The sequence below is a fragment of the Passer domesticus genome, chromosome 10 (genome assembly GCF_036417665.1).
Source record: "Passer domesticus isolate bPasDom1 chromosome 10, bPasDom1.hap1, whole genome shotgun sequence".
Classification (NCBI taxonomy): Eukaryota; Metazoa; Chordata; class Aves; order Passeriformes; family Passeridae; genus Passer; species Passer domesticus.
The window spans coordinates 41,380,767-41,403,991 of record NC_087483.1 but is presented as its reverse complement, the minus strand read 5'-3'; the positions used below and the strand labels follow the sequence as shown (position 1 = coordinate 41,403,991).

Here is a 23,225-nt window from a genome sequence, read left to right as displayed (position 1 = left end):
ACAGCACTCGGCCAGAAGAGTTCTCTGACCTACCACACACTGTAACAATTTATTTGAGGAGAAAATAATAACAGGCTGTAACCATGTGTCAAGAACTGCTGGCAATATTAATTCAGTAATACAAGTTGCATGGCAAGTTTATTTAAGACACTGTCACTGGGCATGTGACCAAGAGCTCTCCAACAATTAACTGTGTATGAGACTTCAACTGCAGCTCTCAGCATCACATCTGCCTCTCCAGCAGATCACTGCTCACATGTGGGCTGAAAACCATTCAAGTCCACAAAAAGCTTGTTTGCCCTCAGGCAGATGTTGGTCTCACATCAGAAAAGATGTCAGCCTATTTCCTGTCAGTAGATAATTCAATAATCCCCTGTGGACAAAATGTTTCCAGCCAGTTTTTCCAAGCCAGAATATCAGTGAGCAGGAGGATCTGTGACAGAAGATGTGATGTTGTTCTCCTGTAAACTGTGAGCAGTGCCAGGAAACTTCCTTTCATTTCCACAATGGGAAAAGAAGAGTCACTAAAAGGTCCTGAACCATCCAGAATAAAACCAGGATCAAGTGAGATGCAACCAGGAGACACCAAGACAAGCAAAAAGAAAACAAAAAGCCCAACCATCCAATCAAAAAGTACCTTAAACCACCAATCACCCTCAGGAGCACACTGTGGGTATTAGGGATGGGTCTCCAGGAGGGAAGGCAGGTCACTCCCAGTGCCTCAAGTGACCTCATGGTGCACCTCAGCTGGAAGCAGGGAATCCCTCCCTATTTCTGCTCACTATTTTCAAGATATTCAAGATAAGATAAAAATATTCAAGATAAAAGGCATCCAACAGGTACTTGCCATCATCAAACAAATCCAGCCCATTTTCTCAAACACACCCCATCATTCCTGTGAGAACAGCAGTACCCTTGTCACACACCCCATGCTCTGTTTGTCATCCCTGTCAAAGAGAGAGGTTTACAAGGGCTGCAGGTAGATGACACTGCAGGGATGGAAGCACGATGTGTTTCTGTGCAGACAGCACGGCCACAAGCTCCCAGCAGCCTGGGGAGGCGTGAGGCCTCAGGAATTGCAGGGTGACCATCTTCCCTGGGAGTTCACCAGCCCAAAGCTGGCTTGTCCCAGCACTGGCACACCCATGGAAGTGTCCTCCTCCCTGATGTTCATCTACCATTCCTCAAAACACACCTTCAGCAACATCCTTAATCACCCGTTTTCTTCTTTCCCCAAGCACTGAGTGAGCTGCAATTGTTCCAGAAAAAGCCATTTTTCACCCCGGAGCTGGCCTGCAGCGTGGCAGCTCCCTGGCTTCCAAAGCCATCACAAGAGCCAGGTGTTTATGTGCCATGGATGGAACCATCCATCATCACTCCCTGCTCCTGCCCCTGCCGTGGCAGCTGGGGCAGCTGCTCCTGCAGGAGCTGCTGGAGAACCAGCCCACATGGACACTCCTAAATCCTGGGACATTCTCCTGACTCAGGATGAATCCAGACTTCCTCCTCCAGAACACCTGCATCTCTACAGGGCACTGTCAGACAGTGCTCCCACCTGGGAAGTTCCTCCAGGAATGCTCAGGACTTGCTGCTGCACACACAGCATCCCAGTGCTCCCACCTGGGAAGTTCCTCCAGGAATGCTCAGGACTTGCTGCTGCACACACAGCATCCCAGTGCTCCCACCTGGGAAGTTCCTCCAGGAATGCTCAGGAGTTTGCTCACTGCTGTTGCACACACAACATCCAGTTCCCAAACACTCCACCCACTCCCAGCAGTACCTGCCACAGGGATTTGCTTTTTTGTGTACTTGAGCTCCCCTAGGACCCAGCTTGCACTAACTCACTCAAATGCAATTTGTTTCTCAGTGAAGTTACACTGAACTGGGTTTAACTTCACCAAATGAACTCATTTCATTTAGCTAACTGAATTAAGGCTGTGGTTGCACATGAAGCTGCCACAGGCAGGAGTTCCCACTGAAACCAGTGCTTCCAGTGCCCTCCCTCCCCAGCAACCCACAGCCCTGCCACCCCTTGTGCCAACAGCAGCAACCAGGCCTGAGCCAAGGCAGCAAACTGATAAACACTGAGGGTCACCCAACCAAAAAATGAAAGAGAAACTTCCTGCCAAAAAGTTCCTTTCAAGGATGACTGGAGTTCATTCCCCACTTAATGGAAATTGTTTCATTGTTTCTGACTCATCTTCCATCCCCTTAGCTCTAATTTAGGTCCAAGTTTACCAACTTAATCTCTTTGCTAATTATCAACAACTTAAAATGCATCTCCATGTTATTGATGCTAGAAATATTCTTGGAAAATTACAAAGCATGCTGGAATAATTGTAACAGTTCAAGGTTTTTTCTTTACATTCAGCTCAGCATCACCTGTGTTGGTGCCACTGAGGTCAACTAATACCTGGAACTTTGTTTATTCACAAATTCCAGGCTTTACAAATAAATTAACTTTTCTCTGCTTGGAACCACTGATCTAAAATGAATGTAAAAAATATTAAAATATTAGGCTACCAGAATCCCAGCAAAACATAATTTGCCAGAAATACCCAAGCAGTAAGTATGGATTATAGGATGTGTCCTCCTGGCACTTTCCATCAGTTTACATAACCTCCCTGGCCAAAGTGGGTATTGCTGCTCTTTGTGCTTTAAGACTAAAACAGAATTTCTAAGCAGTTTATGTAGCATAAAGCTGCCTTGCATCACACCTAGTCCATCAGAATATGTGGGAAAAATTATCTTGGAGCAGTATCTGATATTTATCTTCAGCTCAAATACCTTCTCCAATTCTGTCCAGAAAGACTGTGAGTCTCAACAAGACAAAGAAAATGTTGGCATAATATATATAACATTTTTAGACATGTTTATGAACAGTATTCACAGTGTTTCTGGCAGTGTCCAACAAAGAACAGAATAAAAAACATTCCTCCAGCAGCAGCTTGGTTTCAGTTCATTCAGCCTGCCTTGCTTCTGAGTTTGTTTCTTTTATTAAGGAGAGAAACAATTCCTTTTAGTTGATTTTTCTCCATCACCTCTATGGGCTCTATTGCATCACAGAGAACCCTGAGTACATTATTTCCAAAATCTCCCATGCTGTAAATAAACAGTAAAAATTGGACACTTCAGCATGCTGGTGAGAAATGATGCAATAATTGAATCAAAGGTTTAGCTACAAAGGTAAGTGCTGGGAGGAGTCCAAGTGCCCAAATAACCCCCTGAACCACATCCTGCAAAGGACAAACATGAACTGTGTGCCAAGGAACAACTGAACTGCAAAAGTGTCACTTGTCAACAGAACATCAAGCAAAAGAAATGGGAGAATTCATTCACAGCCCACAAGCTTGGATTAACAAGATCTTGTAAGACACAAACTAAGCTCATGCAGAATATTTAGTTTTATCTGTAAAATAAACTCAGAGTTCCCTGCTGAAATGGAACTGCTCAGTTTCAGTCAAACCCAGAGAGAGGTGACTGTTACCCAGAACAGCCTGAACCCCAGAGGCTGCACAGCTGCCCTGCCCTGCCAGAACTCTGGCATGAGCAGCAGGACAAAGGCTGATTGCATCCCAAAAACCCTTCTGCTTTATGGATCTGCACTTACAGAGAGCTCTGGAGTGAACAGTGAGCAAGACAACTCTCTCCTGCTCCCTGCATCAGTGCAAGCACCCAGGAGGCAGCCAGGCAGCTTCAGTTTCTCCTGCTCAGGACTAGGAAGGACAAAACCACAGAAGGGAGGCTGGCTCAGGAACACTGCAAGCCCAAGAGCCAGGAGAGGCTCAGCAGCTGCTCAGCACAGAGCCAGAACCAAACCCAGCAGCAAACCCCCACCTTCACCAGCAACTCAACTCTTCCAGAACTCAAGAAGATACTGGAATTTCCATCTATAAATGGATCTCTGAGTCCTCCCACTGCAGCAACTCTGACCTCGAGACAAAAGCTCCTCAGGTTAAATATGGAGGGGTTGCACAGACCCCACAACAACCCCAGAGTTTGGGACTCACGTTGGATGTGGATGAACTGCTTTGGTTGCTTGAACTCTCCTTTGTACAGACGATTGTAGTAGTTGACATTGCTCTCTGCTTCAGGGACTGGGATAACCATGCTCTCCTTCTTTTCTCTGAAAACTTGCTGTGCTGAGATGGCCCGTTGCAAATGATGTTCCTGCAAGGGGAAAAGGGCAGAGTTCATTTCAGGATCTGTACACAGTGCATACAAAGACAGGCAGCCTCTTCCCCCACTGCTCTCCTACAGGGTAAGAGTGGAGGCTTTGCTGGGTTTTACAGGCCAGCAGGATGCTTGTTCCCAGCTGTGTTCCCCATCTTTTAGGGTTCCTAACTGATGGGAATCTTAAAACTGCAGTGAATGAACTACAAACAGATGAAGAGAACCCTTTGTACAGACACAGCCCACACCTTCCACCAGACTGGGAAAAAGACAAACATTCAAACTTCACAAAATAACCTCAGCAGAAAATTAGGGCTGGAGAAAGCCAAACCCACCCTAACCTGTCAGAAAGAAAACATATGCACGATCAGGCCTTTAAAGTCAAAAGAATAGCAAATTTCATCACTCCTGTCTTCCCAGCAATCCTTACTGGCCTGCTGTTAGAAGTTTAGCAAGCTACGAGCAACAGGAAGAAGAGTTCTCACAGAATAACACCTGAAAAGCAAGGACTCCCCAAACAGGTATCCCTTCATTTTATTCTTATGGGACAGAAGTCACAAATTCCACAGAATCACTTCAGGTGAAATAGAGATCACAATAAATGCAGCAGTTCACAAAGATTTTTCCCCCATAATTTGATTAGTTAATTTATTAGTTAACTCAGTGACAACCATTTACTGTTGCAAGTCAGAGCTAAGCTGTAACTTCCCTCTTGAAAGACTTTTCCTGTTAAAATTTAAACCACTAAAAAATCTCTCAGGCTAAGACACCAAGGCTGCCTTCTGTGTGTCCCGGGGAGTGACATTCCTCACCAGGACAGATCTCAGACCCTCACAGCCCTTGGGAAAGGTGAAGTACCAGGTTCTCCAAATCCAGTATAAACCAAGCGCAGTCTCCCAGCAGGTGAACCAGGAGTGAAAGTTTCATTCTGCTTTCACTGTTCTTCCCCAAAGTCTCCCAGACTTGAAGGGAGGGATGGGTGAACAGAATATCAACTGGAAATCAGCTCTGTCACAGATCCAGGGGACCTGACCTTACTTTGTTCCAGGGGCTGCAGGTTGTGCCCTTCCCACACACCTCACTGCTGAACAGCACTTGTTTGAGCAGGGAAAACACAACACACACAGAAAGGGTTTGCTGCTCTGTGCTCCTCCCGTGGCTCCCCAGGGTGCCCCTCCCCACGGTTAACACTCCCAAGAGGCCAGGATCAACACCAGGAATGGGAAGGTGCCAGCATTCCAGCGCCTGCCTGGCACTGCAGCCTGGCACACACGGCAGTCTGGCACTCACACACTCTGCTCCCACTTGGAAATTCTCTCAAGAACAAATTTCTTCCTCTTTAATTCTACAGCATGGTGTCTTTAAAAAGGGGGAATGAAATAAAACCCTTTTAAAATATGTAAATGACACTTAATAAACGATCCCCTTTTAAATGTTAAGATTTACAGCAACACAAATAATGCAATTCCTGCAAAATCAGAGCAGCTCTGGGAATCTCCTGCAGCAGATGAAGCAACATTAAATCAATCAGGCTCCCAAGTGAGTGCTATTAGAATTAAGACAAGCATGCAATCCAATAGCTGCTGTGATCTGCCTGAGTTACTCCACACTGAGTAAATCTGTCACTCCACCATTAAAACGTGTCTTGGAGAGCTTGGCAGTGCTGAGTAATTCAGCAACGCAGAACTGGTTTCATTGCGGGGCTGCTTTCAGCTGCTGTCCCCGGAGCTGTGTACCAACAGCCCAGAGGCGCTGGGAGGAAGGGTTTGATGTGTCCCAAACTCAGAACACCTCCAGCTTCTGCAGCCCACTGAAGGGTAATTGAGATGAGTAATTGAGGCTCTCAGCGGCTGCAAGCACACCCGAGTTCCCAAGCACGGCTGACAATAGGTGTTAGCGCTCATTTCACTATAAAAAGCCTTGGAGCAGAACACAGCTTTCAGACGGAGATTTCAGCTCTCAGCGCTGCTGCTGTCACTCCTCACACAGCAGAGCTCCAAAACAGAGAGATTAGCTTTGCAAATTTTAAAATTAGGGGGGAAACCTTAAATCGTTCTGCTGAGCATCAAGTACAGCAAAATTTAAACTTTAACTCCTGGAACAACTCTGTTTAAACAAACCATGAAGATTTTTATAGGAAAGCTGGGCTAATTAAATGGATTTATTAAACCTGAAGAAGTGTTTTTACAGGCAGATTTATTACCAATACAACTTGTGGTCTAGTTTTCACTCTTTTCTGATGGTTTTGAAAGACACAAGTATTTTAAGCTCACACTTTGTTCTGCAGTAGGGCAGATGCAAAGGTCTTACAGAAAATAAAGGAGCATTAGAGAACCAGTGATGACAGCAAACAGAACGTGCTGCCATGGGAATAAAAAGGAGCCCCTGACAAAGAGTGATTACCCATTAATTCCTTAAAAAGCACATCCAGACCTTTCTCTCCAGTATGAAGACAAAATTTCAAACAAACACAGCTTAGACTGGGCTATTTCTTCAACCAGCAGCATTAGAGAGATGTAAATGTTTAGTGTGTGTAACACTGCTGCCTGAGCACATTAAACCAGGGCTGCTCCCTGAATTCCTTCTGAAACACCACAATCCTTCCTTCCATTTCTCCTGAGGAGGGAAAACCCTGAAATTCCTGCAATCCTGGTACATTTACACACCGAACCAGGGCTGCTCTCTGAACCCCTTTGGGACAGCACAATCCTTCCTTCCATTTCTCCTCATGAGGGAAAAACCCTGAAATTCCTGCAATCCTGGTACATTTACACACTGAACCAGGGCTGCTCTCTGAACCCCTCTGGGACAGCACAATCCTTCCTTCCATTTCTCCTCATGAGGGAAAAACCCTGAAATTCCTGCAATCCTGGTACATTTACACACTGAACCAGGGCTGCTCTCTGAATTCCTTCTGAAACATCACAATCCTTCCTTCCATTTCTCCTCAAGAGGAAAAAAACCCTGAAATTCCTGCAATCCTGGGATCTAAAACACCCAGTTTTGGCTGCAGACATTCAGAGCCAGGCTCCAAGTCCAGCTGAGAGCAAAGCACCTTCTCTGCCATTCCCTTCATCCCTGAAACCTCACAGATTTCATGTTCCACCTCAACTTCCCATCTGGGAATTCCTTCACTACAAGACAGAGGCAAACATCAGGAATAAATCAACAATCCTATTACCCTGAAGTTATTTTTGTTAAGCTTTACCACAAACAATGATCAATACTGAATGGTGATTTTATGTATTTTTTACCAATATCATGGAATCACAGAACGGTTTGGGTTGAAATCCTCTCATTCCAGCCCCCTGCCATGAGCAGGGATGCCCCAAACTGCTCCTATTTCCTTTTATCCCACAAACCAGAGCACGTGGACCCTACAGAGCAGGTTGGGCATTCCTTAATCTTTAAGTCCCCTGCTGCCACCCCCAAGGAATCTCTGAGAAATGGAGTTTATCAAACTTTAAATAACTGCAAGTTTTTTGGTTGAGCATGGCTGGAGATGCCCACAGCTGAACTCCATCTTACACTGAAAAGTTCATCTTAAATACCAAACTCCAGTGAGCAATTCCATATTGGATACAAACCCCTAGACAACAAAGTTTTAGGATTAAATCTACCTATTCCCATCTTTATTCCTTAAAACTACACCACAAGCAAAGCCACACCTCCTTAGGTTGTTTAACTGCTTTAACCCCACAGCTCTCCATACATGTAGAATAGAAAAGTGAACTTATTAACATATCTATCAATTTATTAACTAATTTATCAATGAATTTATAAATTTTTCCTATTCAAAAGAAGCTATTTCTACACCAACCTGGAGTCAGCCTTCCAATCTACCAATGCCAAGAACAGAATTAACACTAAGAGAACAATTAAAATGTACTAAAGTCTAAATATTTCACTTGTTAAACATTATATTCGAATTGGGACACTTAAAATAGGAAAGTTTTATCTTTGATACTGAGATTCAGAGGCTGAAAGTACAGAACTGTAGTGGGAAATGTGCAGACTCATCCTGCAAAGTCTCAAGCACGGCGAGTAACACCTCTTGACAGCACTTCCAGAAAGAAGTGTCAGAAAGCTCAAAAGCTAATTTGGTCAGAAGCCTCCCTGCCTTGGGAAGCTCAGCCCCATCTCCTCCCTCTCTGCACACAAACACTTTTTTTAGATAAGATTCCCAAGAGCAAAAGTGTAAACTCAAGCAGCAGCTTTTGTTTTCTTGTGCAGTTAACCCTTTCAATCCTACAGAGCTGTTTCTCTCCATTCTCTGTGGGAGGGACAGAGGACAAGTGAAGTAAGGAGTCACACAGAGCAGGAAATCAGCGTGTGCAGCACAAGAATTCCCACCCTTGAGAGCTGAAACCCACTGCCTAATGCCCAATTTACAAGTATTTCAGTCATTAGCAAAGCTGATAATATGCATTTTTCTACTGATTTGATAAAGACTTCATCTAGTCAGGAATGACAGCTGTTTCCTCTTTTATTGAGTGTCCCCTTAAAACACTGGATTAATTATCAAGTAATGCAGGGCACTGGGAAAACCATAAAAATCCAAATACTGAGTGGAAACCAACAAACCCAAACCAAGGCTTTCGAGGACAACTGCAGTTTCCTTAAGGAGTTTCCAACACTCAGAGGAAGGAAGCTGGAGGAAACCCACAAGAAACAGAAGATACACAAGTGGAAAGGGCTCGTGGAACCACTTCTCAGTTTCACTTTTGGCCATATCACGTTTTTCCAACATGATATCCCCCACCCTTGCTTAAAAGAAGAAATAATCACAAGAACCACCTGCCCCACACTTGCCTTCCAGACTGCTGAACTGTGACTACAGGCCAAAAAAATGTACTAAGGGCTGGCTGCTCTTACTGACTCCGTGAGGGGAATCAAATGGAGCTGCTCCATCCAAAAAATTCACACACGTCCCTGGAATGGACAAAATCCATCCCTGGGAGGGTGGGGAGCCCCTGGCACAGCTGTGGCTGCCCCTGGATCCCTGGCAGTGCCCAAGGCCAGGCTGGGCAGGGCTGGGAGCAGCCTGGGACAGTGGGAGGTGTCCCTGCCATGGCAGGGGTGGCACTGGGTGAGCTTCAAGTCCCTTCCAACCCAAACCAGTTTGGGATTCGCTGACTTTTCCATCACCTTCTTCCCTTTCCCTGTTGTTTAACAACTTCAATTTCCCAAAGCAGCACCACAGCCAAGCCAATCTGGGACTACTTTACATCCAAATGTGTATTATGCTCATCCCCTGAAGGCATCTCTGCATGCTGGATTGACCCAAGGAATGGCCCCCAAGATTCCTGAGCCCTGCAGCCCCGGGTGACACCTCCTGTCCAGGTGAAGGTGTTTCCAGAGAGCAGATGTGACTCTGAATGAGGAAAACGCCAGTTTGTGCCAAACAATGCCCAGGAATGCCTTTCTTCCCCCTCTGGGTCCAAGGGAAGCCCTTGAGGAAATGGGGGTGGCACTCAGCCCACAGAGCCTGCTAAAGGACAGGGACACAGCACACATCACAACCATGCTGGTGTTTCTTCCTGCAGCACCCAACAGAAAAGAAGGAGTAAACATTTCTCTAAATAACTTGAATTCAGAAAAAGGAAACAATGCCATTTCAACCATTCCATGTCAAATTGGACAGGAAACAACTGGGAGATATCCCAAATATCACCCCAAGTGCAACATGTCTGAGAACATGAGCAATCTCTCATCCCTGTAAATAATGATTACTCACTATTTATGAGCATATGGACACACAACTGTCACTGTCTATGAAATGTCAAAAACCCCACAGCAACTAAAACTCTGTTATTTTAAAGCTACAATTATTTACACAAGTTCCCAGTCTAGCAAAACATGAATATAAACTAATTATTAAAAATGAAATTATTTTTTAACGATAAATCGAATTATAAAAAAATCCTTTTGGAAAAGTCGTTTGTGGTACTAGAGGAGAAATTTGTGTGTACTGAGGAGTGGGATTTTTTTTCCAAAAAAAGTTTCATGAGAATATTGTTACAAATAATGTAACATGTAGTGAGATACACTGGTATCACTCCCAAGGTAAAAATGGGAATTAGGAATCTTGATTATCGCAGTCCAAGCAGGATGGCCAGGCCCTGACCTGGAGAAATATTCTCTCATTTTCCACACCACGAACCCCACGATGCATTTTTAAGGCTGAGACCCCCCAAGAAGAAGCTTTTCCCTTTATCACACCCAGCCTTACCCAGGGAGCCCAAACTCTGCTGCTGGCTGCTCTCACCAGCCCCTCCATGTGACCGTGAGTCACAGAGCGCTCCTTGCAGCAGGAGGAGCCCGGAGCGAGAGCTGGAATTCTCCAGCAGGAGCTGCCCGGAGACCACAGCACCTCTCCCTCTCCCCAGCCTGTGGGGAACATCTTCAGCCCAGCATTCACACCCAGAGTTTTTGTTTAGCTGAGGCACACACACCCACAGCAGGGAATTTGGATTTTACATTGTTTTATAACAAATGGTGTTTTTGTCACCAAAGTGATGCTACCTGGAGTGCTGGAGACCTGAGGAACCACCCAGAAATCCCTCACTTTGTAATTAAATACAATGGCAGAGATTGGCACTACAGTTTGGACAACTTGGAAAAGGTTAGGGAAATTAAAACACAAGTATAGTAATTGACAGAAATCAAAATTATTAAAAATTATCTACAACATTCCACTTTAAACCAAATACCTTTAACTCAAGAAACATGAATTATTATTTTTTTACTTTCTGTAGTATCAATGTCTCCTTTAATCACCCAGTCTCTGTATACCACTGCAGACAGAGTGGTTTGTTTACATCCCAGTCTGGCACAGGGAATCCGACATCACCGGGATGCTTCAAAGTAGAAACAGTTTGTTTTATGCAACACAGCCTGGTCTGAGATCCACCAAGTGTGAGCTGCAGCCAGAGAAACAGCACAAAGCTGAGAAAAACAAATTAGAAATTCCAATGTAAACAACAGCAAACACCCCAGAAAGGGGGAGGAAGGGGAGTGTTTCTGCTGGCTGAGGAGTGATCCCAGGATGGAGTGTGTCCCGGGGGACAGCAGGTCACTGATAGGAAACCTGGCGGAAAAACGGCATCACCCACGGGGCAGAGCCGCCGAGGGAAGCTGAGCCAATCTCCAACGGAGATGACACAAAAACGCCTCACAAAGAACAATTCTGCCAATGGGGGAGAGCTGAGCACCCAAACTTGAGAGACCAGGGGTGTGAATGTGTTAATCACAATTAGAATTGCACTAAGGAAATCAGGGAAATTAACAAATCAGATTTTTTTGCTGCAAATTTCTGTTCTCTTACATTTGCAGCAATTCACCTGCCATGGACAGGGAGAGTATTTTAATCCATTTCAGCCCCACTAGACTGTGGTTATTATACATTAACAAGTAGGAATTTGCAAAAATCAAAGTTTTTAAACAGTATATTCAGAAATGCTTTACTACTTTGACTCAGAACTAGTCAGTACTTTCCAAATTACGACAGTCAATACTGATAATACTTTTAGTCTCACAAAATTATTCTTCCTACTTCTTACACCCTTTTATATACAGGAATTCAGTTCTAGTTCCATTCTTCTCTACTTGTTACAGAAACTTCAGTTCTACAATTGATCTCCACCTCCACTGGCTTTCAGGACACCCAAGGTTTATGTAAATATTAAATGAGTTATTTACCTTTCCAAAAACTGAAGTGCTAGAATGATAAATATGCTATGACATAAACAAGGCATTGTTTATTAGCCTTGTTGGCAAAATAAATTACAAATAACCTTTTGAACATCAAAATGATCTTTCTTATGAAAAATAATTAAGAAGAGAGGTTACTATAAGCAGATTTGATGCCTGTTGATCCAAATTGTTCAAGCAGGACATTTCAAACAGTTTCAATCAAAACAGAAATTGTACCAAGCTGCTTCCTGCTCCGCTTTGCCAAGCAGGAGCACTGTGAAGTCTGGCACTCTGTAAATCCAAGGAAGGCCGAGCTCTTTCTTTCCAAGGTTTCCTTAAATTGAAGGAAAAGGAAAGCCTGCTCCCCGCGTTCGAGACGTCCCAGAGCTGAGCCATTCAGCCATTCCCAAGCTTTTGTCATGGAATTCCACCTCCCGCCGAGGAGCCCTTCCCAGCAGGGAAAGTTCCCGCATAATGACCCGGGGTGTGACTCAATTAACAGCTCCGCTGCGCTCCAGGGCCACGGGCACCCCAAGCCGCCCGGGCAGCTCTCGCAGCCCTGCCCGCTGACCCCGGCAGCCTCCGGCCTGCAGCAAAACGCAGCTTTATCTCGAGCTTTATCTCGAGCTTTATCCCGAGCTTTATCTCAGTCACCCGCGCGGGGCTAAGACAGGGCTGAGCCCAGCTCACCTCGGGGTGACACCGCCGCTCCCTTCCCGTCTCTACCCCCAGGTGCTCCCGCTGGAAGGATGGATGATCCGCCGTCCCACCGCCCTTTATCGGGACCCCAAAAAGCAGAACGTCCCCTCTACCCGCAGGTCGGTTCCTGTGGCTCAGCTCTATCTCCAAAGCACCCTCGGGGATCAGTGACATTTGTCCCGGGCTGAGCTGATATCCCAAGCACTTGTGACAGGTTTGCTGATAGGTGTTAATGTGATAAGCCCTAATAAACTGCTCGTGAGGTGGAGACTTAAGAGCAAATCTTGGTCGCGTTTAACTCCAGCCACAACAAATGAAACGTGGAGCTGCTCAGTTTAAGAGCTCTCCAGAGCTCAGCTGGTCGAGGTCAATTCTGATTCACCGCTATCAAACGGGACATTAAACACGGCCCAGAGATGCTGCAGGTGACAGCACAGCGAGGATAAAGGATCAGAGCTGGAAACTGAAATAAGGCCTGGGAACAGAACTGAAATGGGCACTTGGGAGGAACATCACTGCACAGGGCCATGGCACTGGGAGGAGGGAGAAAAGTTCAGGAGATGAAGGCAGGGAAAGATTTCAAACAGAACTGAAGTTCAAAATTCCGTGAATAAAAATCCCAGCCCAGCATTTTGCTGCCTACTGCCAAACATACTTCAGTAATCTCAGCAGCCTCCCCAAGTAAGTAAATAAATACAGGTGCTTAATCTAACTGAGGAATAACTTACACTGGGAATTTTATTTCCCCAGCAGATAACCCAGCTGATTTTAGTCAAACAAACCCAATTCCTTTCCTAAGCAAAGCATGTTCTTGATTTCAGCGGGTTTTGCATGGAAATACAATCCCTGCAGTTTCTCACACAGATTCCCATGCAGGCTTTCTGAGGGATTTCTGTTCTACAGAATATTTGCATGGTTGGAGCTGAAGTTATCCTCTGTTGGCCTCCAGTTTTCCTCACTGCTGTCTGGGCTTCTTTGTTCTACAAAGCCTCTCGTTTGTAAGGAACTTTGAGGGTTCAACCACAGGTTATGAGTGCACAGCCCACACACAAACATCCAGTTCTGTCCATGTGGGCAGTGATTTATGTGTATTTGTGTTTTCAAACCCAGACCTGAGTGCATCAGACAGCAGCAGGCAGGTACTTCTGAGCAGCAGCTTAAGTAAATCCTCGCACATTCGATACTCTCCCAGCTCCCTGTAGAAATATTCATTATGGATATTTCTGCTGATACAGTTTAACAGGAAAACCAGGAATTGTGCAAAGCTAAAAGCTTCCTGCTTTGAAAGGAGAATGAAAAAGCTGTTCCAGGAGCACCCCACCACCTCCAGGACACCTCAAAGCCCGAGGATGAGCACTTCAGGTTCCAGCATTACAAAAGAAACTGAATGAACTAAGGGGGAAAAAAAAAAGAAAAAAAAAAGAGTTTCAAGTTAACTACTTCCAGTCGAAATAATCAGAAGTGAGCGTTGTATTTGATGATCAGAGAAGGCTCATCCCGAGGTGATCCCTGGAGGGCTGGGAAGGAAAGTCCCTTCCCACGGGTACGGTGTCAGCATTCCTGCAGCGCCAAAGCACGTCCTTAAGTTGCCATTCCTGCACTTTTCCTCTCTAGCCCCAGGCCTGCGATGCCGTGCCAAGCTGAAGTGTAAATGAACGGATGTGCAAACAAGCGCTGAGATGAAGGCTCCGATAGCTCCGACCGGGCAATCCCGGGATCACCCATTACCACCACATTTTCAGCTTCCTCGCACCTCAGGTAAATTCACCTCCCGTGCGAATGTGCCTCATTACCAAGCAGGATTTCACCTCACTATGTGCAACTCGGCAATCTCCAGTAACAGGGATTCAAATAAAAACACAATTATGTGGTAAGAAACAAACCCAGGCCTTATCTATCCTGCGACTTTCTCCCTTTCCAGTCAAAACAATTCATTAGCATTAGGAAGTACGAGTCTTACTCATCAGGGAAAAAAAATAAAACCGCAAGTGTCCCTGCTCAGTTTCTGAAGTCCCAAAAGAACACCTCCCTGCTTCTGCTTAACAGCGATCGTTCTCACGTGAGTTTAAAAACAAACCCACACAATCTTCTTCCTCAGGTTTAATTTAGAGCAAATTATAAACATTTGTAACATAAACATTGCTACAGAAGAGAAACTTAATTCTTTCACAGCTGGAATCTCCAAGTGAGAGAAATGAGCTGCTGATTTGTGAAACGCTGCGAGTGGATATAAATCTCTGAGATACTCATACAGAAACAGCTCCAGAATATTCATCACGAATAAATGGACCAAAATCTGCACTTTTGCATGTACAAAAGATCAATCACCAGCTAATTAAACCACATGCCTGCACCAGCGAGGCTGGGCTGTAAAGAACAGCGCAGACACGTCACCCAAGGGTTCAAATCCTGCAAATCTGTAAATAATGTTGATTTCCAGTGGAATATATCCGGAAGGTGCTGTCTGACCCCGTGACACTGTGCTACAGGACCTTTCTGGTGCCACCGAGGAGAGCACGGGGATGGTGGCTCGGAGCAGCAGATGGGGAACAGCAGCCACCCTGAGCTGCAAACAGCTTCCACTCGGGAAAAAGGCCCTGGGACACCCCAGAAACTGAGGGGACAGAAACGAGATTGCTCTCTCCCTCCAAAAGTCCCTTTCTGAATACAATCACAGCAGTACTTGCTATGAATTAAAGCTGTTTAGGTATTTGTCAAATATTTAACTACTGCCACCCACAACAGCCGTGCCTAGAAGGGATTTAATATAATTTTTTTCAATTAAAAATTATCTGTGCTACACTGGGAGAAGGACAAGCCATGAATGAAACCATCAGCACATGGCAATAATCTGAACAATCTAAGAATAGCAGTTTATAATCTTGCCTGGCTGATGATCTCGCACTATGTTTATATATTGCTTCAGTCATTTCGTTTTCAGACTATTACATAATATATCAAACAGAGCCACATGTCAGGGCTGAGAAAACAAACCTCACTCACACAGAAAAACAACTTTTAGGACAACACTAGAGTACTTTTATTGAAGTATAAATCTAATCTTCTCAATCATTTAAGCAGCCCATAAGCAGCTTGTTTGCTTGAACTCTTACAGCAATTTTCCATTAACAACTTTATTTTAAACATTATTTATCAAAATAACAGCAATTTTAAAGAATTAATTTAAATATTAAATGCAAGCACAGCACTGCAAGACAGACTTTTGAGGCTGAGAAAACCAAATTAGTCTCCAATATTGCTTCATTAGTACCCCAGTGTTGTTCCTTTTAACTACAATCCCAGCTTCTAGCAGCGTTACTCTTGGGGAATTCCTTAAGTTTTGATCACAGTGTATTATACACAGTAAATTAAAAAAATAAAAGCCCACCATGGTAAGACAGAGGATTCCTTTTAATACCAACAGTCAGGTGAGAAAAAGCAAGGAGGAAAGCACGGAGCCTCCTTTGACAGCTGTAACCTCGGAAAAGCCAATCCACAGGCACAGAGGTTTGGCTGAGGCGGAGACACGGATTCATTGAGGAAATTCTGGAGGGTGCATTTACTATCGGCTCTGCAAGTACAGACACATCAGGCGACAGCCTCTGTCTGAGCTTGTGACACAACTCCCAGGAGCAGAAAATAAACCTTACTCTTACAGAAAAGTGTTTGAAGATCAGCAAGACAAAGCAGTACGCTCCGAGGACACGCATGTGAGCGTTTTCAAAGCTGTCCAGCTGCTCGCCAAAAACCCCACAAACTTAATATTTACCTCAGCGCACAAAAGCTTTTCCACCCTTTAACACCACGAGCGGAACACACACCCCACGTCCATGCCGGCTGATTTGGAAATAACCTCAAAGCTCCAAGGCTTCACGCAACGCGCCCAGCCTGACGCCTCTGCCAGGCGATGCACGGTGTCAAAGCAGCGGTGTCAAACAACTGCGAGCAGCACCGGGGGGCTGCAGGGGAACAGGCACTGTCCCACACCGGGAGCCAAAGCTGCTGTGAGTCCTTGCAGCCCCACATGTGCACAATGTGTGGGGTGTGTGTGTGCCAGGCTGTGCCCTCAGCCCCACATGGGCACTGTGTGTGTGTGTGCCGGGCTGTGCCCTCAGCCCATGGGCACAAGCACAGGGACTGACAGCGGCCGGAGCTGCCGCCGGGCTCGGGGACAGCCGGCCGGAGGAGAGGGACAGCGCGTCCCGCTGTTCCTCGGACAGGGAGAAGCCGGCCCGGAGCCGCTCGCTCCCTGCGGAGCGGCTCAGCACAGCACCCAGCACTTCCACGCCGCCAGCCCGAGCGACTTGACAGCCGCTCACAACAGGGCTGGTAGGAGTAGTACCAGCTTCAGTGCACAACGCGCCGAGCCGCTGCTCCGGGCCGGCATCCCGAGCCCGCTGGCATCCCCCGCTGCTCCGGCATCCGCGCACCCAGCATCGGCACAGCCCGAGCCCGCTCCGGCATCCCCGAGCCGCCGCTCATCCCGGCTCCGACACTCCGCTCCGGCACACCGAGCCGCTGTGCCGCCCGGACACGCCGAGCGGGCTCCGGCACGCCGAGCTGACAACCCGCACTGACACCCCGAGCCGGCTCCGGCGCGCCGCGCCGCACGCTCCACCGCTCTGACATCCCGAGCCGCTCCGGCAGCCGGAGCCTGTCCGCCAGCCCGCCCCGCTCCGCCGGGCCGGCGCCGCGCTCCGCCGCCCTGACACCGCGCTCGGCCGCTCCGACACGGCGCTCCGCTCCGCGCTGCCGCCGGCCCGTCCCGCCGCCCTCACGCCGAGCCCCCCCCGCTCACCCGCGCCCGGGACGCGCAGCAGAAGATGGCGGACGGCGGCAGGGCCCGCTCGCGGCGCCGGACCGCGGCTTACGCTGCGCCGTTTGCGCAGCGCCCCGAGCGCCGCGCGGCGGAGCGAGCGTAGCGCGCTTGGTGAATACCGGCGGCCGGTTCCCCGTGCGGGGGGTGCCTGTAAACAATGGTGCCCCCCCTGCGCCGCGCTCCCTTACCGATTCTTCCTCCTTCTCCATCCCCGTGGGCATCTGCGGCACGGCCCGGTTGATGGAGACGCAGTCGTTGAGGTCGGGCATGTCCTTGCCGCGGTAGATGGGCAGCGGTTTGGCGGCGTCTAGCGCCCGGGCGCGGAAGGAGAGTTTGCTCATTGTCTCCCCCTCACAATAACACCCCGGGGCCGGGCGGGCGGGGGGGGGGGGGGGGGGGGCCTTCAGTGCGGCCTCGCCGCCGCCTCCCAGCCGCTCCCGCGCCGCGCCCGCGCCACCATGGAGGGTCCCGCCGCCCCGGCGCAGCTCCCGGCGGGGCCGCCCGTAGCCCGCAGCGCACGCCCCGCAGCCCTAGATCCGCGCCGGGCTCGCTCGGTCCGCTCCCTGCGCCATGGCAAACATGGCGGACATTAACCACAGCCGCTCGGCCCTCCCGGCAGCCCGCGCGGCGGGAGCGGCGCTGCGCGCGCAGCCGAGGGCGGGAGGCTGAGGGAGCCTCAGGGAGCCTGAGGGGGGCGGCGGGACCGGGCGGGAGCCGGGCGCTCCGGGCCTCCCGAGCGAGCCCGGCTGTCCCCACACTGTCCCCGCAGCGTGCCGGCCGGCTGCCCACCCACCGTGTCCCTGCTGTGTCTCCTCCCGGTGCCCACAGTGTCCCCGCAGTGCTCCAGCGGTGCGCCCGCAGTGTGCCCACAGTGTCCCCGCTGTCTCCCAGCCGTGCCCCCAAGGTGTCCCCACAGTGTCCTCGCCGTCTCTCCACAGTGTCCCCGTATTGTCCCCAAAGTCTCTTCCCAATGTCTCCCCACTATGGTCCCCACAGTGTCCCGGCTGGGTCCCACTGTCTCTTCACAGAGTCCCCACAAAATGCCCGCCGTTTCCCCCACAGTGTCCCCACAGTGTCCCCCCTGTATCCCCCACAGTGTCCCCACAGTGTCCCGGCTGGGTCCCCACTGTCTCCTCACAGAGTCCCCACAAAGTGCTCGCTGTTTCCCCCACAGTGTCCCCACAGTGTCCCACATTGTCCCTTCCGTGTCCCCACAGTGTCCCCCCTATATCCCTCACAGTGTCCCCACAGTGTCCCAGCTGGGTCCCCACTGTCTCCTCACAGAGTCCCCACAAAGTGCCCGCTGTTTCCCCCACAGTGTCCCCTCAGTATCCACACTGTGTCCCATATTGTCCCTTCCGTGTCCCCACAGTGTCCCCACAGTGTCCCGGCTGGGTCCCCACTGTCTCCTCACAGAGTCCCCACAAAGTGCCTGCCGTTTCCCCCACAGTGTCCCCTCAATATCCACACTGTGTCCCATATTGTCCCTTCCGTGTCCCCACAGTGTCCCAGCTGGGTCCCCACTGTCTCCTCAGAGTCCCCACAAAGTGCCCGCTGTTTCCCCCACAGTGTCCCCTCAGTGTCCCCCCTGTATCCCCCACAGTTTCCAACATTGTCCCTGCCGTGTCCCCACAGTGTCCCTGCCGCGTCCCCACAGTGTCACCGCTGTTTGCCCTACAGCATCCACACCATGTCTACACAATGTTCCTGTTGTGTCCCCACAGGATCCTCACAGTGTCCCTAATGTCTCCCCACAGTGTCCCCACTCTCTGGACAAACCAGCGGGTCTGTCTCCTCAGCGTGTTGGTCAACGTGGGCTTAATGAGTTCCAGCCATGAAAACATCAGGAGGGTTGACACAAACCAACACTTCAGAATCAAACTTATGCCTGCGTAATTTATTTTTTTTCCCCCAGAGAATCACAGAATATTTAGGGTTGAAAGGGACCTCCAGAAAGCATCCAGTGCAACCAGGGTCACCTCAAGCAGGTGGGTTTGGAATGACTCTGGAGACACCACACTCTCCCGGGGAGCCTGTTCCCATCCTCTGCCACCCTCATGGAAAATTCTTCCTCATTCTGAGGTGACCTCCTCGTGTTTTAGTTCACTAAACTCCTTCATCACTCTTTCCATCAAAAACAATGTCCTGCAACTTGGAACAGGGTAATCCCAAATTCTCACCTGGACAGAGCCTCAGTCCTCTGCCCATCCAAAGCTTCCTGCATGAGTTGGCATTGGTCTGCAAAACCCTTCATCAAAGACCCTTCGTACCTCAAGTATCTCCTCACTTCCATTTAATTTTGACACCCCAAGACCAAGCAGCTGCTTCTCTCACCTCCACTTAGGGCTCTCACCAGAGCTGTCAGTGTTACCTTCTGAAATAAACTGAAACTCTTACTCAAAACTTCACTGTTTGGATCACTGTGCCAACTGTAGCTAATTTCATTTTTTTTAATTTGAAAAAATAGGTTCAGTCTCTGAATTGCCTTTTATTTTTAGTTAGCTGCTGTGTTTTTTATTTACATGGTTTTGTATAGCAAATACAACTGCTGTTCGTGACAAACACATGATTTACAAAATGAAGAATAAAGAATTGTGTCAGCTAGAGAGAGAGAGAGAGGGAAGATGAAACAAGCACAGGAATACACAGGAGGGAAACAGAAGCAGCAAGAACATTGTGTTCATCAGCCACAGACACAAATGAGCTTGGGAAAGAGATCTGGAAATTACATTAACTACTGCTATGAAAGCATCAGGTAAGTGTTCAGTCATGTGGGCAAATGAAGCTTTAAAAACATGAGAGAAGGAGCAGAGAACAAAACTGTGATAGACTGCACTTATTTATAATTCCCTTAGAGTATCTTTATTTCATAAGATAGGCAATTCTTGGCTTGGATTAGAATTAACAGGTGAATATTTAAAATTGGTGCTTTTTAGCTGAGAATTTGTAATTCAGCACTGTTTTAGGAGCAGCCAAACTTCCCACACCCCAGATGGGATTGGTGCCCCTGGAGCGCTGGGGATGAGCTGGCATTCCAGGGGTGGCTGTGGCACGTCCTGCAGGAGCTGTGTTCCACCTGGGTGCCATCAGCTGGCACTTGTGAGCCCAGCTGATGGCACAGGTGACATCCCTGGGACAGGAGCAGGCAGCTCCTCCTCAAGCACTTCCTGCAGCACTTAAAAGACACCACGACTTTCCTCCTCCTGCTCCTGCAAGAAACAGGCATTTTACACACTGCTGGAAGGCTTTTCCCCCTTTCAGCCAGCACAGCTGAACAATAGATAATAACAACCTTTTCCCTTTGTGTGCATGTTCTGCTCTTTTTCACTACTTAAATTTTAAAAAAATACAGAAATGAAACATATTTACCCTCCAGGTGGCTCTTAGTCCTAAACTCATCCCATTATTTTATTTCTACAAGCAATGCAATTTTTTTTAAGATAATGCCCTGTAGGGTACAGAAGGGTTTTTTATGTAGTCAAAAAAGCCATTGCACAGAGCTGAGCATGGGCAGAACTAAAGTTTCAGCTTGCATTAGTTTAGCTTTAAGCCAGAACCATCCATCTTTTAAGCACATAATCTGATCTCTTCCTCTTGTAAAATATTATAGGTTTTCTGAAGAATTGTAGCTGTAAAAAAATTAGGAGCTGTAACTCACCTGTAGATAAAATAATTTACTTTTCATGCACAAATCAAGGAAACAATGTCTCAAATGAAATTTATTTGTTCAATAGCTGAATTCTGACTCATCTTCATAGAGAAAATGGAACTGAATATGCACATTTGAACACTGGATGGACCAAAAATCCTCAAATTTTATTTAAACATATATATCAGTGGAAATGTCAGAGCTGTATGGGCTCAGGGGCTTTATCACATCCTTGCTTTTGGTTCTGCTTCTCCACAGTGACATTTAGCACAAGGAATCCTTGTTCTCACTCTAGCTGCCTAAAGCCTGGGATATTTCTGCAGTTTTTTGCAGATTTATCCTGTTTATTTGTTGGTTTGGGTGGTTTTTTTTTTTTTAATGAATCTTTTCCAAGCAGAAGCATCACTTTTGGATGATTATCTCAGTGTACTTTATTACAATATGATCCAGCAGGAGCATGCACTACTCCTTTACTCTGTGTGTTAGCTTCTAAGTACAAAAAGTATTTAAAAAAATAAAAAGCTCAAAGAGTGCAGAAACAGATTCCAGAATTGATAATGGCCCCTGCCAAGGCACGGTGCTGGGTGTCCAAAACCTTCATTCAAGGTGTTAAAAGAGAACTGGGATCTTTAGGGTGCTGCTGACCTGGCTGTAAATACACACCAATAATCAGGATATGAAGTGCACAAAGACTCATCTCCTGCAACGTGCCAGGCACAGCTCAGAAGGTGCAAGCAGGAAAGCCATGCTGACAATTCCACATCACCAAATATTTGTGAATCCCAGATTCCAGCTCTTTACAGAGGGGTTTGAGCTCATGTTTAAGCAAATCCTCACTCGAAGGAAGCCTGAAATTATCCAGGAGCTGGCTTAGTAACTCCAGCACAAGGGAAAGTGCTGAGCTTTCCAGGAGATCCATGAATGGACGAGGGGAGTCTTTTTAAAGGTTATGAAGTCCTTCTTTCTCCCCGTGTCTGAGAACTCTGATTGAAGTGAAAGGAACCTCTGTCCTATTCATTTCAAAGGGGGTTTTGTCAGGAAAAAAGAGCTTGATCAAAGTAGCCAGCAAGCATGCTTAGTGCCTAATGCTCAGAGTTAATGTATCATTCCCAACCATTTCTATTTCCAGTTATTCCAAGGGTTTAGGGAAGTGGCAGCCTGTGCATTTTCCCCTCGAGGGTCACCCAAACCTGTCAGCCAAACCCTGAAATCCAGTGTAGAATAGCTTCCTGAGAGATTTAAAGCTATGAATGAAAATTATAAAAGTTGAAAATGGAGTTAAAATCTCAGGCCCAACGCCAAATAAAATGAAATAAAAGGGCAGCTATGAAAATAGCAGATTCCCCAAATTACAGCAGGAAGGGACAATGATGAAAAGCAGCAGGAAGCTCCTGATTTGAGAGATTTCTATCAAAACTATTTGTGTCAAGAAATAGGTTTAAAATGAAAGGGAATTGTGCTTTGTGTGTGGAGGTTACCACAGGCATCGGGAGCTCTTTAAAGGAACCTGCTGCAGCTGTTTCCTGTGGCACAAAATCTTGGATTCTGACTCAGAAGATAAATCTACTCTTGACTGGGCTCTTTTACAGCCCAGTTAAACAAGTGAGTTAACAATAATGCAGATATGAAACCAGAGGAATTTGGTTTGGAATTCTCAAGTAAAACCATGGGGAACCTGCAGGAGTGCAGCTCAAACCCCCAGAAATCCAGCAGGAAAAAGGTAACTTTACAGAGCAGTGAAGAAAATAAGGATTATGACTGGAACTAGAAAAGTATTGTTAAAATCAGTGCCTAATAAGGATGGTAACTTTGGAAAATAGGAGTAGAGATATTTACTCAACTGTTATTTAGAAAAACATAGCAGAGAAAAATCAAGAAAACCCAGTTTACAAATTTATGCAAATTTATCCCAAAATCTCACACCTCAGAAGGCAAACACAAGATAATTTTTTTTTTAATCAGTGCATTTTGAGGAGCTGGGAGCTCCCCAGCTTGTATCAAAAAATTACAGCAACCCCCATCCTGCAACTTAAAATATCAATACAGTAAGACTCATGGAGCATTGAAAACTGGTTTTATTTTTATTCAGATTTCAGAAGCCAGAGTGAAGGACTTGCCATAAAGGGGACTCTGGAAAACTCTGTCCCAGAAGTAAAAGCTGCTCCCTTTCCTCCTCAGAGCTCTCTAGTT

At 47.2% G+C, this 23,225-nt stretch overlaps 1 protein-coding gene across 3 annotated transcripts in view; it reads right to left on the bottom strand.

Annotated features, from left to right (window-relative positions):
- EPC2 (enhancer of polycomb homolog 2) overlaps window positions 1-17,996 on the bottom strand; it is a 35,792-nt gene extending 17,796 nt beyond the window's left edge. Inside the window, exons 1-2 of one of the 3 annotated variants that reach the window (XM_064435307.1) lie at window positions 17,575-17,996; window positions 4,011-4,170 (exon numbers count right to left, since the gene is read on the bottom strand). In XM_064435307.1, coding sequence (XP_064291377.1) covers window positions 4,011-4,170; window positions 17,575-17,727 — 313 coding nt within the window. In that variant the 5' untranslated portion in view covers window positions 17,728-17,996. Of the gene's footprint in view, window positions 1-4,010; window positions 4,171-12,558; window positions 12,844-17,365; window positions 17,486-17,574 lie in introns of those variants that run through there. The other 2 variants (XM_064435309.1, XM_064435306.1) reach the window with 2 other exon arrangements.
- Between the last annotated feature and the right edge of the window lie 5,229 nt (window positions 17,997-23,225).